Source organism: Pseudochaenichthys georgianus, chromosome 17 (genome assembly GCF_902827115.2).
Source record: "Pseudochaenichthys georgianus chromosome 17, fPseGeo1.2, whole genome shotgun sequence".
NCBI classification, from domain to species: domain Eukaryota; kingdom Metazoa; phylum Chordata; class Actinopteri; order Perciformes; family Channichthyidae; genus Pseudochaenichthys; species Pseudochaenichthys georgianus.
In genome coordinates this window covers 29025719-29049039 of record NC_047519.1, presented here as the reverse complement: position 1 = coordinate 29049039, position 23321 = coordinate 29025719, and the positions used below count along the sequence as shown (strand labels likewise).

Sequence of the window (23321 nt, the reverse complement as noted above, 5' to 3'; positions counted from 1 at the left end):
GGAATAACCAGTCACATAGTTATAGCGGGGCTGTCCTCACCAGCTCAACGGCTGGCCTAGGGACTGAAACTACTCACTACGGCCTCAAAGGGAGGTCCAAAGAAAGAATTCAAAGAGAAAGCTAGCAGTCGGAAACAGTAATCAGGGAAAGAATGGGAAATAGAGTCTCTTTTGATGTAGAATCAATATTAAAAGCATAGCGGCAAGTGGGTCTTTCTCTTGCTGCCATCAGCCAATGCTAAAGCATGAGTCGAATGCCTGCGCTACATCAAGTCAGAGAAGTAGGGAGTCAAAATAATCAAAGTGGCAGATGATTTTCCGTGCACTAGATTTGCTTTTGTAGCAGACATCGACGGTCAGAGTTACTGGGATGAAGGGAGAGGAGATAAACAACCAATGTGCCCCTTGCATGAGTGTATGCGTGTTGGGGTCTGCATTCACTTTTGCAAGACTGCAAATAAAGATTTGCATGCCAACAAGCGGACACATGGAGAAATGTGTAATAATGAATACACGGGTAAACATGAAGTTAGTGAACTTACAACAGTTTCCCTTTTAACTCAACATACACATGTGGAAAACACGGACTACCCACTGGTGAGATGCACCACTAAAAGAAGGTTGTGGGCAATAAAACACTGTTCAACTTGGAGACAGGAACATGGAGTGATTCAACTAAAACATAAATACATTTACACACTTCATTACATCTCAGTGGACAGTTTTTGGCTTGTGTGCAACTGAATAACAGATAGCTTAGGCGTATCATTCCAAAACTGAAATGACCTGCAAGGGAGGTATTATAATTCAGTATTTTTGGACATCCAAGTGGTTATTAATATTCATATATATCATTATGAGTACAAGAGGTAAGCATATGCTTACACATAAGTTATTCCACTTAATGCAGAGTGATTAGTCAAACTTTTAGAGGCTACAGGAATAGAATAATGTTATCAGCTTGTCTGTATTTTATGAGATTATTGTGTCATTTAGTGCAGGTCTGCTAAACTAGATTTAGTGTTTACTTTTAGAAAGATTACAATCAGATTTTTGGAGGATCTATTAAGCCAATTTCAGACAAGGCAGGCAAGCACTTTGAAGCCACTGTCCACTTCAGCCAGTATCCGGCTAGAAGCTAGAACAGATGAAATGATCACAATGGAGACAATGATTAAAAGCATGCAAGATCTAGTAGTGGTTAACAGTTTGCAAAATAATATGAACTAAATTAAACACATGACTTAATTTACACACTTCTAACATGTCTACGACAGTCAAAACAAAACAATGTATCAATGATGCAAACAAAGGAATAAAATACATAAGCAAGCTAGCGACAAAGCAAACGATAAACACGGCTAAAGCAGACACTTTCAAAGGAAAAGTGGAAAAATAGAAAAGAAAGAAGGAAAAATAAACGGGAATTAAAAGGGAACGTGTGGAAGATTCACTCACTAATGTCATCATCATCATCATCATCATCATCATCATCATTTTCATCATCATCATCATCATCATCATCATCATCATCATCATCATCATCATCATCATCATGATCAGCGGCATCATCCTCCATACCTTTCCCACCACAGCACATAACGAAAGGGGTGCGGAGTTCTACAACAGCCCGGCACTGTACGCACTTCTTCATGAGGCTGGCACAGTCTGGTGAAACCAAAAAGAAAGACAGTCAAAGTCCATTCTTTACAAGGATACTTTTTAGTTCAGAAGCTGCTAAAAGGACAGAGGTGAACTTACTCTCACAAGCGCACATGTGACCGCAGGGCTGGAACAAAACGGCTGCTTTTTTGTCAGAGCAGACTACGCACTCCTCAATCTGTGGAGGGACAAATTCACCAAAAAAGCGGTAAAAGTTGTCTGCTCTAGTTGGTGAATCATTTCCCTGGACTGGTACTAGTCTTTCTGATACCTTAGTTCTTGACTGGACCTGATCCTTGCAGATAAGACACTTTTTAACCCGAGGTGAGCAAAGGGAGCAGGTGGCGATGTGTCCACAGGGCCCGAAGATAGTGTCTCTCTTAAGGTCTGAACACACCATACACTCGTCCAGCGTCTCGTTGTTGCTGTTCTGAGACGGGCTGCGGGTGCCCACCTGGCCACTGGAACATCGAGAAAGAAAACAGTGTGTGAGAGCAAATTATAATATAGGTCAGGGCTGCTTAATTAATCGTATTTTAAATTGCAATTACGATTTTGGCTTGCAACGATTATGAAAAAGACATAATCAAAATAAAACTTTTTTTTTTAAAACGTAGCTTTTTCAGTTGAATTATACTTAAAGTTCAGGGTAATCAACTGTTAGAAACATAGTGTTCACGTTTTTTTTTTTTTTATAAATGGATGTTTTCAAAGTAAATGGATAATCGTTTTTAATAATCGTGATATCAATTATTGACCCAAATAATGGAGATTATGATTTTTGCCCTGATATAGGTGCAGACAGATAGACACTGAGAAGAGAACATGGCCCGACTGTACATGTTTTGCAAAGAAAGAAAATCAATAGAGTTGATTTTTCTGAGACGGCCCTTCTTCCTATTTCTCAGTCAGGTGGTATCGGTACTGTTGGTGCAGGAATATAATTCAAAACACCAAACACATTTGTATAAAATTATCTATTTTTAGGTTTTCTGATTGATTAAAGTCATGCTAGTTTGATGATGTGTTTTTTGGCCTATTTGGACAAATAAATAACTTGATCTAGGTTTGTAATCTAACTCCTCATGTAAAAGCCTTATTCAATAATGAACACCCTCTTTAGACATGCTGGTGGGTGGGTCACTTATTAAGCTACAGACAAGGCTTTATCTTACATGTTTTGCATTTTGTTGAGAGCGACGTACAACAATAGAAAACGTTTTCCCCCTCCAGCTAAGCCGGCTGTCTCCTGGCTCCAGCTTCATATTTATCAGACAGACATTAGAGTGCTATCGATCTTCCCGTATAACTCCCGGCGACAAAGCAAATAGGTGTATTTCCTAAAATGTCAAAGTATTGCTTTAAGGGATATTCACCTGCTCTTCTCTTTGTGACATTTGGCCAGAGCTTTGCAGAGGCTGGGGTCTGGACACAGGTCCAGAGGGGACTGGCCCTTCTTGTTTCGAATGGTCAGGTCCGCTCCGTTGGCTGCCAAGAAGCAGGCGATGGATGCTGCGCTCTTCTTCTCCGCCCCCTGGGTGCCGAGGCCCATGATTAACTGCAGAAAGACAGACAGACACACAAACAGATACATCAGAGGAACTTCGGGCACTTGTGACGTGAAATATTGTTTCTTAAGTTCAATCCAGTGGGTACACAGTTTTGTCTTTACCTCCCACTGTAGCCTTTAAGACTATTACAGAGCAAGAGGAGATATGATATTAATATTATTCAGATGGACCATGCCGAAGTACTAGCAGATCATCACTAATGAGCTAATCAAAGACATGTCTTAAGATGGCTGTCAGGCAGAGTTATCCCCTCACCCAAAATCCCACTAACTGTCTCGCCTCTCCCTCCCACTCCCAGCTCCTCGTCTCAACTTCAAACCCATCTCTCTCTCTCCAGCAATTTGGGCCCTCCATGTTTGATTGTCTTCAACCGGTGGCTTTCACATCCCTGCTGATGGAGCCATCGGGCCGGCTAATTCAATTCTCATCCTGAAGGAGAGGGAGAGAGCTATGGGAGGCTGACCCAAGCGCACATATCTCAATTAGGCCCGCTGTCGGTCTGTTCCGCTCCTCCGCGGGGAACCAGGGAGAGCAGGAAGGCGGACAGGAGAGAGGAGGCGGAGGAGGAGACGAGGAAGAAGTGGGAGGCAGACAGAAGGTGACAGGTAAGGGAAGTGTGTAGCCTGAAACTCATCCCGGTAGGGATTAGTGATGTGGTGTTAACACGGTTCAGGTCTGACGCGGCCCTGCTGGCCCTACAGGGAGACAAAGTCATTCCGGCCGGCCGAGAGGCTGCAGCGAGCTGGTTGGCTGCTTCACGCCGCTGCCTGAATGATGAACTAAAGAACAGTGAGGTGCCGTTTAAGAGTGATGTGTCATACATTTTCAAACATCAGGCAGTGGTACACTCGCTGATCCTCATACAGGTCCTGCTGCCAAGACGACCCTAAGTGCAATCGCCTACAATCATGAAAACTAAGACGTATCGCAGGTTGGATTATTCTGGAATGTGGAAAGGAGAAATAAACTGTCCCTAGGTGTGAATATGTTTGCACGTGGCTCAGCTTTGAAAACCCCTTGTGACTTGTCCAGGGCGTTTCATAGTGTGCTGCCTGATGTATTCTGGTCGGACCCTCAATAAGAAACAACAGGAATAGTAATAGAATGAGATTTTAAGCATTTAAGGACAATACATCAATGGCAGGTAGACTAAAGCTCTTCCAACATGCTGCAGTAGTGTGCATGCCCTGCTTAGGCAAGTGCGTTTGGGAATGTTAACTGAATCACGTAAACCTATTGGATAACGAGGCGCTTAATCCATGACCTCCAGTGTTTTCAGTTTGTTCCTTCCTCGCAGCACACAAGGCTGTTCCATTGCATGTTAGCGCTGTGATGCCGTATGACACCTAAAGGAACCTTGACTTGAGTAAGTGACTGATCATGGAGGAACAGTGAGGGTAAGAATGAACGTATACGCACTGTGTTCTTGGAAGGCTCCCAGGGCTCCACTTTGCTGACATCCTGCATATCTTGGAGTTGCCGCAGTTGGGACAGCGTGTGGTGACGCAGTGCCTCGTGAAGTGGTGTGTCCCCGTCCTTGTCCTGCACATCAAGCTTGGCCTCTGCACGCACCAGCAGCTGTGAAGGAAAACACATCAATAAATACAAACGGGAACCGCAGCAATAACTGGAAAACAACTTTCATTTTATGCAACAATGCAAATGCCACAGTAATGATTTATTAGGCTGCCGATAGCCTAGGACTACCTGAGTGTTTCGCGGACCCAATTATGGAGTGCATTTTTTCTCGAGTCCACAAGATGGCAACGTGGCAATCTCAATCCAATACTACGCCAAATGACTCTAACCAAGACACTGCCTCGGACAGCGTTTTCCTTACACAGCATCAATCTGAAGCAGCAGCTCATTCCACTGCAGGACATCCACCAGTGTAAATTAAACATGAACTGCACTGATGTTGTTCTGCTCCCCTTTGTGTGTAGTCCACACAGAGACTGATGGAGGGGTTACTGGAGGCAGAATCTTCAGTTGGGAGTCAAAGTGAGAGGGGTAAAGGAGGGGGGGAAAAAGGCCCCACTAACCCGGACTATCTGCGTGTGTTGACGCTCCACTGCCAGGTGTAACGCCGTCTGCTGGTTGACGTTCTGGACGTCTAAGCTGGCACTTCCCTTGGAGGTGTGAAGAGGAGAGAAGGGAAACAGACACATGTGCACACGTTAACAACCCACAAAATGAATCACACTAATGTACGTGCTCACACATACACAGGCACGTGATCAATGCAGACACGCGAGAGGCGATATTTCAGTTCAAACGTGATTGTAACATACGCTGACAATATGTAGCACGACAGAGTCTTCCTCTCTTTAACCCCGCCTACCAACAAAGTCTCACCCACCGCCTAGGAATACAAAACGTGTTCGACAAGAACGCTGCACTTGATTGTCATTTCCAATTGCGAACACCTCGGCTGAGGAGATGTGGAGGGAAGATAGGCAGTGTGTGAAATCCCCGAGTAATAAGACTGGCTGGCTGGCAGGGATCTGCAGTGCGCCGTGTGGTGCGGTGGAATGCCTGAATAGAAAGCTGAGCCGTCACTGCATTCTAGACCATTGCAGGGACCTGGGAAGAAAGGCCGCCCCTGCTGAAGGGAAGCTCGAACGGCGAGCGTTCATGCGTTGGAATGTTGCAGCAACATTGCTGCCTTGCACCATATCCTAATTAGCCCAGTTCTCGCTTGGACAGGTGACTTTGCCGTACACTCGTGTCTCTCTTCGGAGAGTTAAACCTGCAATCTCAGAAGGGAAGAGACCACGAACCTATGATTGCAGGAGGAGGAGGACATGATGGCCCAACAGCACTAAAGAACACCCCTAGAGGCTCTGTGAACCGTATGGATTCAATAAAAAGAAATGGCACTTCTAGCAGTTTAAATTGGTCTACAGCTTGCTGGCTGCAGGGAGTGCAGTGGAAGCTGCTCTTAATGTTCTGCAGTCAGGGAGTGCGGGCTGAGCTAATGCAGGATATGCTTTGGGCTGATAGACGCAAAGAAAAATAGTCTCTTATAGGGTAAATAACTGCATCTGTCGTCAGTGTTCAGCATGCATTACAAAGCTTTAATACATCTGTGTCTGGGCCGTTACCTGGTGCACCAACAGCTCAGCCACCTCCACGTGGTTGTTGAGGGCAGCCAGGTGCAGTGCAGTGTAACCGTCGTCCTTCTTCTCGTCTACGATCCAAGGCCGTGGCAGTTTAGATAGCAGCACGCGCATGGCACTGTGGAGGAGACACGGAGACAGGGAACAAAGTGAGCGTGTGAAGTGGCTGAGCTGAGAAGCATGACAGAATCAGCTGGTACAGAAAGTGCAGTCAATTTGGTCGCGTGTGATGCAAACTGTCAAAATGAATCTGTGACTGAATGTCTCGTGCAATGTAAGACAGCTGGGGGCCAAACGCAAACGCATCGCAGTGTCGGTACTGCTGATACGCAGCATATTCCGACACTTTCTTTTACAGCAGAGCATATCCCATTTTCACACATGGGGACAAGAATACTAAATCAACTTAGGGAGGAGCTGCTTTCCCAAGCAGAGTGTTATTTACATCAAGCTTTGAGCGGTACACGAGCAACGTGTTCTTTCAGAGAAGCCGTCCCCCGACCATCTCCTCCGTTAAGGACCGAAGCCTCTTTTACCTCGCTGATGCACCGACGCGCCTATCGTAGGGAGGCAGGATGGTAATTACACGAGATTTAGCGGCATTCACTCAGGTATCCTCCCGGGGAGAACCGGGCAGGGTGGGAAGGGTGAGAGAAAGAAATCCATTGTTTTAACAGTGCTGTTGATCAGAAGTCGCCTGGTGTGGAGAAAAGAGCCAGGCAGTTCTGTGCCACTGAAGGTCATTTAGAGGATGTGTGCCACGGAGAGAAGTGGCTGCTAAGACTACTGTGGAGGATGAGAGAGGGCGGCCGTCACCTCTCACAGCGTCATTGACGAATACACGTATGTTTTACTATTAAAAACATCTTAATGTTTCCACGACTCCCACAACACAATGAATAAGCAGGGGAGAAATAAAGACACACTCCACGAGATTGGTTTTATGTAATACTGTTGCAATTAGATATAAATAGATGTGAGGTAACACCCTTTTTCCTGCTAGCTTGGGTTCAGCGTTTGAACTAAACTAATTATTTCCCCCCATCTCTTCCTACTCTTTTTGCGTTAGCCCCTGGGCACACATCCAGGCATATGGCACATGAGAATACTGAAATGAGATGCATCTGTAATTTAGCGTACCGGGTGCGTCAGTCGGGGATATGTGATGAGAAGCAAAGCCTGCAAACACAACTCTTCAATTTGTGCAGATGCCGTGGAATATAAAACAAGCCGTGTCCCTGAACCCTCTTCTGAAGCGAGGCACACAATGTACCTTCAATAAGCATCTGAGCAGCATCGCTGGAGGGCACGCTCCTGACCTTGAGTAACCCTGAATAATCATGCAGGGCATATCTTTGAACTGCGACAAAAGGAGGAGGCAGCCGCTTCTACTCTAACTTTGATACGGCTGAACCGCCCCCATGCGAGCACTGGAGCATTAACCCACACACGAGTGAGGTAAGTGTGGACCGAGACAGCACAGGGAGGACATGGGCTCCAGCACGGAGCACGAAGGCCACAGCCAGCAGAATCAATGGAAACGGTGAACTATTAAGACGGAGAAAAGAAAGAGATGCAAACCAACATGCTGGCAGGCATTCAGAACGGAGGTAATCAGGATGGCTGGTTCCCTGCGGGTCTTTGCTAAACCTACAGCTCGTCTCCCTCCTCCTGGGGTAATGAAAGAGAGCATCATCAGCACACTCTCTTGAGGAAGCAGAAAAGAGGGTCGGAGAGGCGGGGGGGGGGGGGGGCAGGCAGTCAGCACCTCTGCACGGACAGAGATCCAGCATGGTGTACTGCTGCAGTGATGAACAGCGCAGCACACTGATCCCAGGCTCCCTCGCTCTCTCGCTCTACCTCTCAGGCTTACGAACACACACGCACACACACACACCTGCATTGCTTGCAGCCATCTTCAACCACTTAATGCAGAGGAGCACTGCTTAAATGTGATAGCAACCGCACCCTTTCTGCCTAATCTCACATTCATAATGTGTCGCCTTTGTTACGGAAAATAACTATTTGCGTTCGTACTGTACATGTTACATCTCGGGGGGACTTCTGAGTCATTTCCTCAGTGGCTCTCCCACCGGGTAGGAGTTGAGACTTAAACAAGCAAATGATTCAACAAAAGACCTTGCCACATCAGACTCCTGCCTGAAGCTACAACATTACACTTATCCCCAGTGGTTCAACACAGCAGCACTCGCTCAGCGTTTTGATAGACAGTACAAGAATGCAGTTCTTTCTTCACTCCAACAGTATCCATTAGAATCAAGGGCAATTGTCCCACATAAAGCCTTTGTTCTTTTTGTTTCCTATTTCTTGCTCCAATTGGTGCAATGTATAAGAGTTGTCCAATCCGGATTGGCTGGAAATATCTCCTATATGTTGAACAACTGGCCAATAAATGCATGCCTGCAACACGCCAGGTGCTCAGTGGCGCCTTCTGGTGTCAGAAGCAGGCACTTGAGCGCTGGGCAGGTGTTGCTGTAGTAAGGAGCCCCTTCAATAAAAGTCTTGATTGACAGGCTCCCTGCCACGCTGGGCGAAATGGGCGGACATTAATATTAATGCCCAATACTGGTACTGCTGCATTGCAGTTAAGCTATTTGCTGTTAAGGCAGAACAAAAGAGTGAATTAAGGAACCAAGAAATAGATCCTTGTTTTTCTTCTAATCTCTTCGGTAAGTGATGTTAACAGTGACCGAGGGGGGAATGAGAGAAACTGCATGTTGGCTCTTAATGCAGCTTGTAGAGTGGGAGATAGAAATAGTCCGCTGCAAACCTTTCACTCGGCAGAAGACACTGACCCGGGAGTGAACATTTAGACACTGCAACGAGAGGTGAAGAGGGGATCTCCTTATTGCAACTCAACGATAACACCAATGCAATGGTCTGTATGAATGCAGGAGGACGTGCGGCTATAGAGGAGAGAGGTAGAAGGGGAGACGTGATGGAACTGGGTCACCCTGTGAGAGATCTCAAGAGTCCCTCAGGAGTGCTACACCGGGGCCTGTTGTCTTGGGCTGCAATTTGTCATTGAACAGGACGCTCCCTGGCGCCCTCAGCTCTGTGTGTGTTGACGTTTGTCATTGTGTGGAAGACAGAGGAAGTGTGTGATGGTGAAGTCGTGTGGGCGTAGGGGTCGACAGGTCCCTTCTGCTGCCCTCGCCTGGCTGACAGCCATCTGTGTGGTGGTCAGCAGCCGTTATTACAACAGGAAGTGAGAGTCGCGGGATAATAAGTTGGGTAGGAAAGGGCAAAACGGGAACAGTCAACATCCAGCCTGAGATTAATGGCTGTGCACAAACATATGGTCACTCCGATGTAGGAGACGTGTTTGGCATACCGCCTCCTTGAACGAAGGCTTCAAGCTCAAGCAAGGGATTCTGCATTGGAAATGAGTCACCAAAAAGGCTCCACCTTCAATTGGGAAAATAAAGTGCTTTATAAGGCTGATGATGAAAATGGTCCGTCTTGCATCTTTGAAAAGGCTCATATGGTCAAACACACACATCAGACCAGTTCAATATTCCATACCCGAATACATTAGTTACAAGACCTTGGAAATCAATCCCAACTCAAGGTCAACCCTCACACTTTTACCAGGGCTTTAAAGTACAAATACGCAGCAGGTGAAGATACATTTTGTACGTACCACTTTTTGGACCTTTGGAAAAAGCATTTAAATAATAAGATAAAACCAACCAGTCCTTAAATTGTGGGACATGAGCAAATTCACTTTGCAGATGAACGCTATCTGATATGGTGGAACGGGCCGTCCACACGGCGGCGTGCGTTGAAGCTTCAACGCTTCTGCCCATTCACTTTGAATGGGGTGACGTCAAGCTTTGCCGAACTGCATTGTGGTTCCTTTGCTCGCGTCAAAAGTAGAGCAATGTTCTACTTTTGAAGCTTCGACGGAAGCAATCAAATCATATGCCAGTACAAGCTCTAGCCAATCAAACCATGTGCTTGTGTGTCCGGGGCGGGAGCTTCATGTGATTGGTTGCTGGTCGAGCTTCAGAAACGCCCACCGGCAAGCTTCAACGCACGCCGCCGTGTGGACGCTGCGTGAGGCTTTGGAAGAAAGCTGGTGAGTTCGCTTTTGGTCGAACATTTTGTGTCAGAAATAGCTTTAAATGCCTAACCTTACTACCTATATCTATATATTCCCTTCCCAACACGATAAGATTTGTCCCTGATGCAGAGTTCTTAAACAGCCTTTCAAGACGAGACGACTTCAGGCGATGCACGAGGCGTCAGCTCATCGGGGACAGGATCGATGCTTTCAGGTCCTTTTAAAATAGGGAGCCCTGTTCCTAACAAATCATTCACAAAAGCAACCCACCAACTCTAACTGGAACCCCCCCCCTTCCCCCTTTTCACTGTGGGCAGCCAGCGAGGCACTGTTCATCTTGTCTGAAAGGTTTTGGAAGGCACAGAGTCCTTTAGTTGGAGACAGCTGGGAGGGTTAGAGACATAAAACTGTTTCAAACAGATTGCTTTGAATGTGATTGCTGGCTTACATATTGTTTACATATTGTTTATTTACGGGCATTACTTTAACACGAAAAAGGTCAATTCCAATTAACTCTCAAAACACAGCAGATACTGGACATGCCAAATAATTTAAGAAGCGTATAATCTAAACAATAATACCCGATTGATTTTCGGATTCCTGGCCATTACTCTACCCCAACAGGCAATTAGTTACCAGCTCACTTTGTCAGGGCCGTCCCGCGGCTGCTGGCCGCCCTGCTGTGGACGGTGTAAATAAACATAGTGTCCGGGCCAGCAGTGCAGCAGAGAGCCGAGGACGAGAACCTAGCTGGCTCCGCTCAATAAAAAAAAAAAAATCCTTTCATTACCATGCCGTGAAGAGAATAATTTCCCCTACAATGTGACCTTCCCCTGCCTGCCTGTACCTGAGGCCCCTGAGTGAGCATGCTTTTATTAAAGACTATTTGCATAAACTGGGAAGGGGGAAGATGGGAAAAAGGGTGCATTTCTATGATGTTTTGGTTATCACTACGCTATTGCCTGTGCCTTGAAGGTTGTTTAGGAGACGCAGGGTGCATTTCAAACATCTCAGGTACAGTTGCGTGTCCATTTAGCAAGTAGGCGGGGGCCTTCGCTTTAATTAGCCCTGGTATTATGGGCTGTCCCGATTCATAGCAATTTATGGAGAAGGAGGCAGCAAGACAGTCAGAGAAGCCCAATGGCGCGTTCATGTCCCATTGGTTTGAGATGACCCAATTATTTCGCTGTGCTTCTCTTCCTTTCAACTTTATTCTCCACAGCACCTTGAAGAAGACTCGTTCTCATCCCCGCACAAGCCATAATACGTCAGAATATACAACCTTCTCCCAGAAAAGCTCAAACTGACATAAAAGATAAAGCAAGGACATGCAAATTCTATTAGAACAAAGGGACACTTAAATCATGAACATTATACCAAATCATTGCTCAATAGCACTATTACCTATAAAACAACCATGTCATAATTGCACAGCAGTTTCCACACAGGCTTGGATCCTAACTTCATAGGGTGTGCATTCATCTTTTGAAAGTACAAGTCTGGGGACAGTTGAGCAAATATTAATAAAACGAAATTAAAAAGAACCTTCTGAATGAATATGACTCTAAAGTAGTTGACCTAGGATTGACATGAGTACTTTTGACAATGTGCAAATAACACATTTGAAAAGGGACAAAACCACACGACAGGATTTGGTCATAACATTTTGAATGTTTGACTTGACGCAAGACAAGGTTGACAAACCGAGGCACAGAAAGTGACAGTTGTAGTTAAAATCACGGCAAAGGAAACAAACAGACTTGAGTACGCTGTCACAAGGCGTCCACTCTGAGGCGCAATGTAATGAAAGAAAGAGTGTTTCAACCAGCTGCTAACCGAGCAAGGAACATTATCTGAAAGTCTTAACCATGATCATTCCATTTTCAACAAACAAGTTTCTGAGTGCAATACAGAAAACACATTTTATTTTTATCGATGGGTGTGGCATGCAAGTGCTTTTCCACGGTGTCTCCTGTGAGATACTGAATTCATCAACATGCTGTACAAAAGAGTCTCTAGGATTCTATGGCCCCTTAACTGTGAAGATCAGGATAAACCAATGCAAAACATAAATAAAAATCCCTTCCAAAACCTAAAAGGTAATGCATCATCATAAAGCTTTAATGCAAGTAGACATCACATATGCCCTCAGGTTGAGCTTTAGAAAACCCTTCAATATCTCCAGGATTGGCCATTAGCAGTCTTCGTGAAGAGCACCATGTCATGTGAACAGTTTTCCGGCTCACCAGCCCAAGAGCATCAAAGTGACTTCTTATCTGTGAAGCAAATGTTTCATTTCTGACCGACAATGATTTTTGAAATTATGACTGCGATCCTGGCCATTCTGCTGATTACAAAGTTCCTTTCAGATGCTATGAAACTGTGACTCACTCGTGCCTGGTGGAATTAACTGCCTCCAGACTGGGGTCCAAAGCGGCGAATAGAAAGGAGGGATTGACTCTGGGTTTTGCAGAGCGGTGGAGAATGTGGCCGTGCTGAAGGTCCTTCGATCGACAGCCACTCGGCGGCATGCCACACTGTCACCATACCGGCAGACGGTCTGAGAGGCTCCCATGATCTACAGTCTCACTGCAAATCTCCCACTTTAAATCACTCCTCGCTCCCAGCCTGCAGGCCACCTTTTATACCCCGACGGACACTTCCCCTCCCCCTGAAACGCTCGGTTCTGTATGATGTAACCTGCGAGGGTCCCTTTACACACGGCAGTAGCAGTATGGCCCTTTAAACAGGACGGAGAAATGAGGATAACGGCCATCAAATTCTCTTTGGGGGTAATTGGCAGACGTGACACAAACAAGCTGCCACATTGAAGCCGATGACTGACTTTTTCAGCAGTTTCACTTGGCAGACGCGCAGAGGAAGAAGCGGTGGCTGAATGAGCCGTTTGGTAATTAAAATCCATTGTTTGCAGAGGGCAATAATAGGGATCAAAGGGCCTTGTATCCGCGAGTGCCTCCCCCTAAGCACAGAGACAACAGGCCATATGCCCCAGAGCAGAGCAGAACATGCCTAACAGGGATTGGGCGCGTGTATGAATCTACTAAACATTACAGATAAGGCTCCTTACAAGCGTCCATGTATGCCACAGAGGTCTGCGATTCTGCACATCTTCTCCAACAGCTTTGCATGTAAACTACTCAATTCAAATAGTGTCATGCATTTCTACAAAGTATGAGCTCGGCCATTGTCAATTTTCTTCAGTATTCTTTGCATGTTCGGACACAAGGCTCCACACATGCACAAGCACACCAAAAGACACAAGCACACCAAACCTTATCCTCTCGGACCTGCAATACTGCATTTACATGGGAGCCGCTGACTTCAGTGTCCGTACGAGGTTACCAAGGTAACATGGCCTGCATTATTCAACAGATAAGCTTGGTATGGCTGTGAGCATCGGCCTGAATGTGTCCCTCAGAGTAAATTAGGGTTACTAATACCCCATCTGCTGACAAAGGATGTATACGTCTGGACATGCAATTCTGTGAGTGATTCATCAGACTAGGTGCTAGTTGAAAATGCACTACGCATATTTACTGCAGGGTCTGTGCTGATGTTTTCGTCAGTTAAGAAATAAGCAGCACACTCAGTGTTTAATAATAAGCGCAAACCAAAGTGCTGTCACTGATGTTAAGGGAGTGTCAAATTCAAAAAGAAATTCTATTACTTATTACACTACATCAAGTACATAGATAAACTACATTTGTTTTTAAATGGAAGGGGGGAGGGGGTATATTAAAGCTGCCTGACAGCTGTGCTGTGGAAATACATCACCTGGCTCTGTCATATTTATTACCTGCTTTGCTGAGGCACTTAAAGTGCCACAGATAAATCCTTCTCTTTCTAGGTTTGGCAAGTGGGCAAAAACCATACCATCAGTGCTTAGTGCGCTCACAATGCAAGCTTTTCTCTCTGCATGCTAAAGTCACTTTCCCAAAAGCTCTGTATGTCCTTGAGTCCCTTCAGTAGGAGACATACCCCTCCCTCCATCCATCCATCCCTTGATCCCTTGTTTCCTCTATCCATCCATCCTTCCCTCCCCCTGCACCCCCCACCCCTCCCTCTCCCAACATGTGCTATAGCCACATAGCAGCCGGGACTCAATGTTTCAGCACGCCACAGGACAGACATAGCATTACAGCATGGCTGAGCTTATCTATTGGCTCAGAGCCACCGTTGGCCCGGCCCTAGGCGGAAGTGTGGGCGTTCTGATTGGTCACAGGGGGATTGGGACTTGTATCAGCTTGTCCTCTGGCTGATCTGTTGGACTGGTCCCAGCTCAGACAGAGGTGGACACTGGGAGGGCATCAAGGATTGGGCGACTTTTCAATTAAATCACACTGCACGCTGCAGCACATTCGCTCTCCGAGTGGACCAGCCACTGCACTACAGCTTTAATAAGCACACTCAAGCCACAGCAACGTAATGAGTCTAATTGAACAACTGAAGATAGTTACAGCTATTACTAAGGAGACATGTGTAATAAATCAGCAGGATCCTTCTCTCTAGACACCATAGAGTATGTTATTATTGAATTGCCCAACATAAAAATATTACCTCTCATCGTAGGCTACACGAACTCACTGAGTGCAGTTCATCTGGATTCCAAAGGTTACTTCCACATATCTCCACAATCACTAATCTGTTAATGAATTACAGCTGGGGACCCTTTCCCCTGACCAAGTTTATCACCTTCACCCTCATGCCATCAGGAACGATCATAAATTACTGCAAAAAAGGCGAGATCATGCACAGGCAAATATAAGCAACACTTGTAGCCAAACCAGTAGCCTAGGTGACATCCCAGCTGAGTCTGCACTGTAAAAACAACATATTCTACCAAGGTGAATTCCATCTCGCAGCCACTGACAGATACACGTTCATATTCACCAGCAAATCAAGGATAAATCATGTTTGTGTATGAAATGTTGCCACCGATTTATTTTACCAGCTTGTGTGGCTGGTGCTAATTTCCAATTGTCCTGCATTTGAGCATATGGTGACCAGGAGGAACTCCTATATTGTCCTCAGCAGCCACACCACCTGACCCGTCACCTCTCTTGATGTCACGGCTGGTGCATCTAGCCGTCTGCACTCGTAAAATCTTAACACGCCTACGGTGAAACGTAGGGTGGGTAAACATAACAATATAACCTGTGCACGGATTTTCACGCATCTTTTTGAGTGCCAAATAAATATAAGTTGTAAGCAGTATACTGTGGGTGTGCCTCCAAGATAATGGCCCTACACATGACGCACCCCTGCAGGGAAGTATTTGTGCAGTTTGTGAGTCACTTAACGGTAACATGTGGCGCCAGTAAGGCACAGTAAAAGATCAGAGGCAGGAGAGGCTGAGGAGCTTCCCCTGCAGTGAGGCTGGAGGGAACAATGGGCTGCTGGATCAGAGACTGACTGCCACTGGCTTCCCCCTCCAGCACGCAGGTAGGCTGGCCCATTCATAAATCACTTTTATTCCTCCAAGCGCTCAACAGCCTCACCTCTTCAAATGATGCACTGTGTAAAGGGATGAGGAGGGAGGGGCTGGGCGGGAGGAGTGGGGGAGGGAGCGGAGAGGAACTGACGAGAGAGATAAAGTGAGCACGAGGAAGAGCCAGGCTGATAGAAGAGGAGCGTGGAGATGTACTCAAAAGGCACAAACTGGACTCATTAAAAATAGCTCTAATCTGTGCATGATGTCGACCGGGGGGCGGGCACACAGATGGGAGGAATTATGACGAGCCGAATGAACGGCCTAGACTTTACTAGCAGGCTTGAATCAAATCAAAATGAAAGAAAAAAAATCAAACAGAAAACGTGGGCTTCATCGCCGGCTGAAACACAAATACCTGACTGTTCAATCTGAGAGGAGACCAGGGTGTCATTTTTGTGTGAGCGCACAAAGTCCTGCCGCAATTCTTGATCAAAATCCTGCTGCAGAGAATCCTCCTCGCAGCACGCTGCTGCCACTACGCTTTAAGGTGTGGACTGTGTGATTCTGCCAGTGGGCCATGTTTGACTTTACTAAACACAGCATTCACACGTCCACTTACCAGCACGATAGACATTCCAACATTGGTATAAAAAGTCTAAAAACGCTACAGAGGGTTAAGAAACACAATCAGGGCAAACGGTCAAGTGAAACGGAATACACCTGAAATTACCATTAGTATTATTTGTACCTATATTTGATGACTTAATATAACCACAAGCAAACGGCTTCAAATATAAATGTTTCTACAAGAGACGTATTAACTATCGGTTTTTTTCCAACAATATCCAAACATGCAAACAGTTGATCTCACACCATGCCGTTACATTATCAACATGTGAAGAGAGGTACGTAGGTAGAACAATACGTCCCACCCCGTCATCCAGTGAAAGAAAACACATCCATTAGTCGACCCTTTTCTTATTGATCGATTAACTGCTCAGCTAAACACTCAGCCCGTGCTATTCATCATGGTGGGACGATGTAAGCCATGCTGCTTAGTTTCGGATGCAGATGGGATGTTGGGGCGTAATTGAGATTAAACTGGTGGGTTGGGTGGCTGGAACAGGCAGGGTGGAGACCCACTGAGGGGGATACACAAAACACACACGGGTGTCGTTGGTGGAGATAGAAGGGGATTACAACACAACATCAAGTTGAAACGCACATGTACAGTAAGTACAGTGTGTGAATTAACATGTCGTAGATGGAAAGTTCCCTATGGAGGGGACACTCAATTTGGAGTGGTGTGTAAACATAGAGTCTGCAGGGCAGTAACAGGTGGACAGGCACAGTTGCCATTCATAAAGCTGCAATTCAGCATTTTACATTGGCCATGTAAGGTCAAGTTCTGAGCAGACACATTAGCTCGGGAATCCATTTTGACTCGCGAATGGTCCATTTTTGTAACAGCCGTAAAGATAATGTAATCGAAAAGCTATAAATTGCAGTGACAATACATTAATTAAATTGCACACTTAAATCTATGCGGTATTATCTACGCCATGAAGAAGGAGATTTAACTGCGAGTGAGTGCAGAATGACTGGGAGCCGGTTAAAAGGCTTATCAAATAAAGTAGCAGAGAATCCCAGGACATTTTTTCTGGCTCATGAAAATACACTTTGACGAATGCTCGTGGTGTGTGGAGGGTGTTTGTGGCATTGTACTTGTAATGAATGTGATTGTGAAAATACACCGTCTGGTTTCCATACGATTACCTTAAAGAAAAACAGCTTCCACCTCTTGGGGCACGCTGCAGTTAAAATGCAGGAGGGGTAAGTAAGTGCGTGAGCCGTCACTGAGGCATAAGAGGAGAGAAGACGAGTCTGAAAAAGACAGGCGGGCACAGAGGACATTGCCTGCGTACGGTATAGATGTGCCCCGTGATGAGACCAACTAATTAAACAGATTCTTCAGTGGCCGCGCCTCGGGAAAGCTTGAAAAAGACACTTGAAAATTAATAGGAGCTCAAAAAGGAGAGAGGGAGAGCAGCCACAACTTCTCAGTGCGTCAGAGGTGAATGTGCCGCTTGTCCTGCATTGCCAAAAGCAGTATAAATAAATGAACGGGAAAACACAGCAATATTTCCTGCTGTCTCACACCCTCCGCGCTACACGTTTACCCTTTCTCCATTACTCGGGTGCGCAGCTCTTCTAAGTATAGAGGTGAGCAGACGGAAGCTCTACCATAAGCAGTGTGTTGCAGCTCTATTTTAAAATAAGAATGATAGGGACTGCGGGGGGGGGGGGGGGGGGGGGGGACACAGAGAGTGAAGGGGGTGGTATCAGAGGAGGCGGTGGAGTTGGTGGTGAAGGATGTAAAGCAGGGGAAGGTGGAGGAGAGGGGGGGGGGGGGGATCAAGAATATACAAGTGGAAGCACGAGAGACCACTTTATTTGGAGCTACTAAAAATAGCGCAGCAAATGGTAGCCGGGGCTAGCTGGCCTAACGCTGCTCTCTCCGAGCAGGCCGGTGGAATCGATAGGCAGGGAGCCGTGAGGGAGGCTTCCCGGAGCCGGTAGCCAACAGTTGCTGGGGGGGGGGGGGGGACATGGGAGGAGGGGTGAGGCAAGGAGAAGAGCAGAGTGGAGTGGAGCGGAGCAGGGAACTATTTTTTGCACTGCTTGACTAAATATGGTCAGGGAGGTGGTGAGACGAGACACAGGAGCAGCCCGGCAACAGGGGCCGACGCATGCTTCAAATGCTTGGCTTCCCACAAAGTGCTAACCGTTGAGCTGCTTTCTGTGGGGCGGGGGGCCGGTTGACCTCGTGTCCCTAATTTGCTGCCACCGTGTTCTCCCTGCCCTCTTAACTGCGGCAGCATCTCCACTTGATCTTATCCAAGTGAAAAAGGTCACCCCTGGAGATGCACAACGTAGAAGCTGCATACTGCCGCATAGCTGAAACAATTTCCCCACGAGGGATTAATAAAAGTCCATCTCTTAAAGATTCACAAAAGAAACATTCCAACAGGATATTAGTCTCGACATTGGTAATCAAATCTGCATGTCTCGCCAGGGACTTTTAAAAGTACAGCCGTCTTCTAGTGCAGAGGCACAGCCACCTGAATCACAGTTCAGCTCTAAAACATTCAGTAAAGTCGCGGTTCTTAGCCGCTGTTTAAAGTTCCACTGAATAATAAAAGCACATTTTACGAGCAGAATGAAGCTCTGGGTGTGTGTGTGTGTGTGTGTGTGTGTGTGTGTGTGTGTGTGTGTGTGTGTGTGTGTGTGTGTGTGTGTGTGTGTGTGTGTGTGTGTGTGTGTGTGTGTGTGTGTGTGTGTGTGTGTGTCGATGGAACCGGAAGAAGGCAAGGTGGGAGGACGGTTGGTACACGTGCTGCCTCCTCCAAACGACCAGGGCATCCTCCCAGCTCTCTCCCTCAGAATGCACATGACGGAGAGGAGAGTGCTGCTGCAGTTTCCCCCCCCACCCTTTCTTTTTCCAAATGGCAGCTCTTCATGTCAGTTCCACGTCTTCCTCTTCTATAGGTATGACTTGTGGTTGTATGGGAATGTGTGTGCATGTGTGTGTGTGTGTCCTTTCCCCCCCTCCTCCCCTCACTGACTGGCACTCAACCCACCCCTCCTCCTCCTCCTCCTCCTCCTCCTCCTCCTCCTCCTCCTCCTCCTCCTCCTCCTCCTCCAATCATAGAAGCTGATTCAGCGAGTCAGGCGTGCACCCGGCACACGATGGCTGCAGCAGCTGGAGCGCTCTCTAGGTCATTATGCCTCTCTTCACTACGGGAAGAGGAGGAGAGGAGGAGGAGGAGGAGGAGAGAGAAGGATCAGCTCAGATAAGAAACGGATCCGACAGGTAATATATGCTCTTCCTTCGCGTTCGGACGGAGTTCACCCCCGACGGGCCTCGATGTCTGCTGTCCTGCCTCTTCCCTCTCTCCTCTTTGGATGCGATCAGTTATTAACCGCATGGCTTGCCTGTGAGTCGCGTAGTCGTAAGGGGGAGTGGAATGCAGCAGCAGCAGCACTGGGACAGAACTTAACCAGAGACCACCTTTTTCTCCTCTCTTGTCTTAAGAGAAGGAAAGAATTAAAGGCTTTATAAAAAAGGGGGGGGGGGGGGTATGGAGAAGATGCAGGAGGAGGTGGAGGAGGGAAAAGGAGGATGGGGAGTTGCTATGGTCCACATGGATTTTAGCCCTGTTTTTTTTTGCACTCTCCACTCTATCATCTTGTTCTCCCTCCCTCCCTCCCTCCCTCCCTCCCTCTCTCTTGTCTTGCAGTCTTGCACTCCCCCCCCCCCCCCCTCTCTCTCTCTCTCTCTCTCTCTTGTGTTCCTGGCACTGGCCGGACATGCTGCAGCAGCAGAGCTCTTTGGCTCATTAGGCTTCATGGTTGCAGCCCTGCCGCTATCTAATGACGGACTCGTTAACTCAGACCTGGACTGGCGTGGAGAGAAAGTCCCTTAGGAACAATTCGCCCTCTGCGTCCGACACCTTCCAAGATGCTTTTGTCGCCATCAAGGATACTATATATACACCAGGACTTTTAATGCTCAATATTTTGTCTTTTTTTAAATAGCTTTTTTTTTTTTAAAGATCACTTTTCAATGTAATAGCGGGGCGGGGGAGGTCACTGGCGTTCTTGATCGATGGGAGGTAAGTTTGAGGACGCGTCACACTTTTTGAGTCCAAGGTTGGCCGATTGGGGCGGAAGGATGGGAATGTGGCGACCAGCGGGATGACGAAGCATCAGAATAATGAACAGAGGCAGGTCGGGAATGCTGAACAGAGAGAAAAGCGGATTGACAGCACACAGCTGTGAGAAGTGTATTAACACAGATGTGAGGGGGGTGGAGGTGAGGATGAGCAGGAGGGCATATTGGGCAGCAATGTGTGTTGGTTGAGTAGATGTGTGTCACCGGCTGGACCCACAGCACTCAGGCTAGTAACCCAGTTTCTCGTCTCCCGGTGTAACGGATGGCTCTAGGCTCGGCAGGGCACACAGTGCTGCAGTGCTATCGCCCACACCAGAACAGGCAACAAGCAGAGGGCTAATTCACGTTCCCCCACCTTCACCCCGCTGTATGTAGGAAGGAATTTCACCCCCCCTCTCTCCTATCTGCTCACCCTCTCGGGTGGCTGTGACATTTCCTAAACAGGACGTCACACCTTTAGGACCGGGCTCATCCACCAACTATTGCCTTCAGTTCAACCTATTAAAAACCCTTCTACTGCAAATACATTGCAGCAATTTCCCCAATTACCCAGTTGTCGTCCAGTAACCAAAAGTCCCCAATCCAAAATAGTCTTCCCTAATCTATTTTCTGTTTTACACCCATTGCCTCAGCACCTCTTCTGCTGGCCAGCTAAGTGTGGTTGCAGGCAGTGTCAACTTGTGGAATGTGTTGGTCTGGGGCAAAGATTCATGAGAGCCTTGCTGAACAATCCTCGTGACCTCGCAACTCATTATTGATCTGTTCCACCCCCGTCGCAACAGAACAGCAGGTGTCTCTGTAGAAACACAGACAGGTGAGGTTGGATCAGAGGAAATAGGAAGCGAGAAGGTGACGATAAAAACAGTGATCTATGTGTGAAAAGACAGAGAACACGGTACAGAGAAAAGGGGGGGGGTGGGGGGGGGCATAGCCAGAACCAATCCACAAGTGCTGAGTGGGCATTAGCGCCTTCATGTGACCTATGGCCTGCCTCTGCGCCTAAAGCCCAAATCCTGCTCACAAAAGCTTCCTGTTCCACTTGGATCACCCTCGTTTTCAAACATCAGCAAGCGCTCCCACTGGGGACGTTGCTGACACAAGAGAGACGGGGGGGGGGGGGGGGGGGGGGGGGGGACGACATATTGGTCAAAGTGAGAGGTAGGAGAGGAGAGGGGATATAGAAAGTGGGGGTTGAAATAGGAGAACGACATGGCGGTGAGGGAGGCAGGCTGAAAGAGGAGTGGGAGGAGAGAAGGGGGAATGTTTCGCGTGTCAGCGGGCCAATCAGCTTATAGGTGCACCCCTGCTCCCAGGACTCACGGTCCACAGCAGATGATCATCCTACAAGACGAGGTGCACGCAGGGGCACCTCACACCATGGACTGTCCATCAAGGGAAAGCTCGTCCTATCTTCGCTGCCTTTTTTCACCAACCTCTTAATCTACCTCCTCAACCTTTTTCCTGGAAAGAGAAAAAGACCACCTTCAAACTGCAGTAAAAAAAAAAAAAAAAGGGGGAGCTGTATTCCACTCCTTTAATCCTCCTGGATTCTCCCAGTTTTCTGGAGGACAGCGGGGGTCACCGGGACAGTCAGCTATGGTATGGACTGCAACACTTCTGTTATGTTCAGGGGCGGGGGGACTGGGAGCTCAGCCTTACATGGCAACCAGAGGAAAGCCTTGAACCGCATGTACACTCAAAGTCACCTTACAGTGCACACTACCATACTTGGGAGAGAAAGCGGTGAGGAAAATGTTCTGCTCTTAACTTCCTGACCTTGGCGAAAGGTGAGACAATTTCATACCTAAGATGACCTCCTTGGTGTACATACTTCTTTATGTACCCATATGAACATATGATAGCTATGGAATGTAAAGAAGTATGTATTCTTAGTGGGGTGCTTGTCCTCGAGCTGTGAAAATGACATTGGACAGCAGTGTCTGAGGATTTGTTTGCGTGTTCAAGATTGTTAATACGACTGTGATCGTAGTGTGAGAGAAAACAGCAGCCGGAGAGAGGGAGAGAAAAAGAGAGTATGGATGTGAGTGGTAAGGCTCCTACATTAGCTATACGGTCTCTGGGCAGTCTCACTGCAGCAATATTCGCTGTAGGGAACTTGCTGATTGCTAAAACTGGCTCACTTGGCCAATAAAAACCTCTCATCCAAGATATGCCAACAATTAATTGGACAACTAAATAAGATGGCATTTATTCATAGCAATCATGTTTTGAGCTTTCTCTGTTCACAATTTGAGCGCACCGATTTAGCCGCCTCCACCAACTATGGGCAAAAAGTCGCCTTGTGACATTGCCATATGAACAGGGCCTCCTTTCATTATTGGGCGATTTTACTGCATTACAGCCCCTTGAAATTCAGCCAGCTGCAACTTAGAACCAACTTTAGTGAGCAATGAGAGGTAAGCTGGAGCTGCTTCTGACCATTAATACCATAATCTTATCCAGTGCGCCCACAGGGCTCTAGGGGAAGGAGAAAGCAAAAGGGGTATAGGACCAAAACTCTTTTTTTTTTTACTATGCAACTAAAAAAGGGAAAGAAATAGTTGCTGAGGAGGCGGAACGAAGAGAGACTGACGCTGCTGCCCGAGCCGGCTCTATCCTACCGCTGTATCATATGGCTTCCGTGTTAACAATCTTGTGTGTTTAACTATGACTGCTCTGCCTTTATGCCCCCACC

At 47.0% G+C, this 23321-nt stretch overlaps 1 protein-coding gene across 6 annotated transcripts in view; it reads right to left on the bottom strand.

The window, feature by feature from the left end:
* mib1 (MIB E3 ubiquitin protein ligase 1) overlaps positions 1-23321 on the bottom strand; it is a 52919-nt gene that overhangs the window by 3908 nt on the left and 25690 nt on the right. For 2 of the 6 annotated variants that reach the window (XM_071206284.1, XM_071206285.1), the window contains exons 13-18: positions 6338-6470; positions 5276-5362; positions 4653-4811; positions 3039-3220; positions 1762-2123; positions 1459-1668 (exon numbers count right to left, since the gene is read on the bottom strand). In XM_071206284.1, the coding sequence (XP_071062385.1) occupies positions 1459-1668; positions 1762-2123; positions 3039-3220; positions 4653-4811; positions 5276-5362; positions 6338-6470 (1133 nt within the window). Of the gene's footprint in view, positions 1-3; positions 1362-1458; positions 1669-1761; positions 2124-3038; positions 3221-4652; positions 4812-5275; positions 5363-6337; positions 6471-23321 lie in introns of those variants that run through there. The other 4 variants (XM_034104550.2, XM_034104551.2, XM_071206286.1 and 1 more) reach the window with 3 other exon arrangements.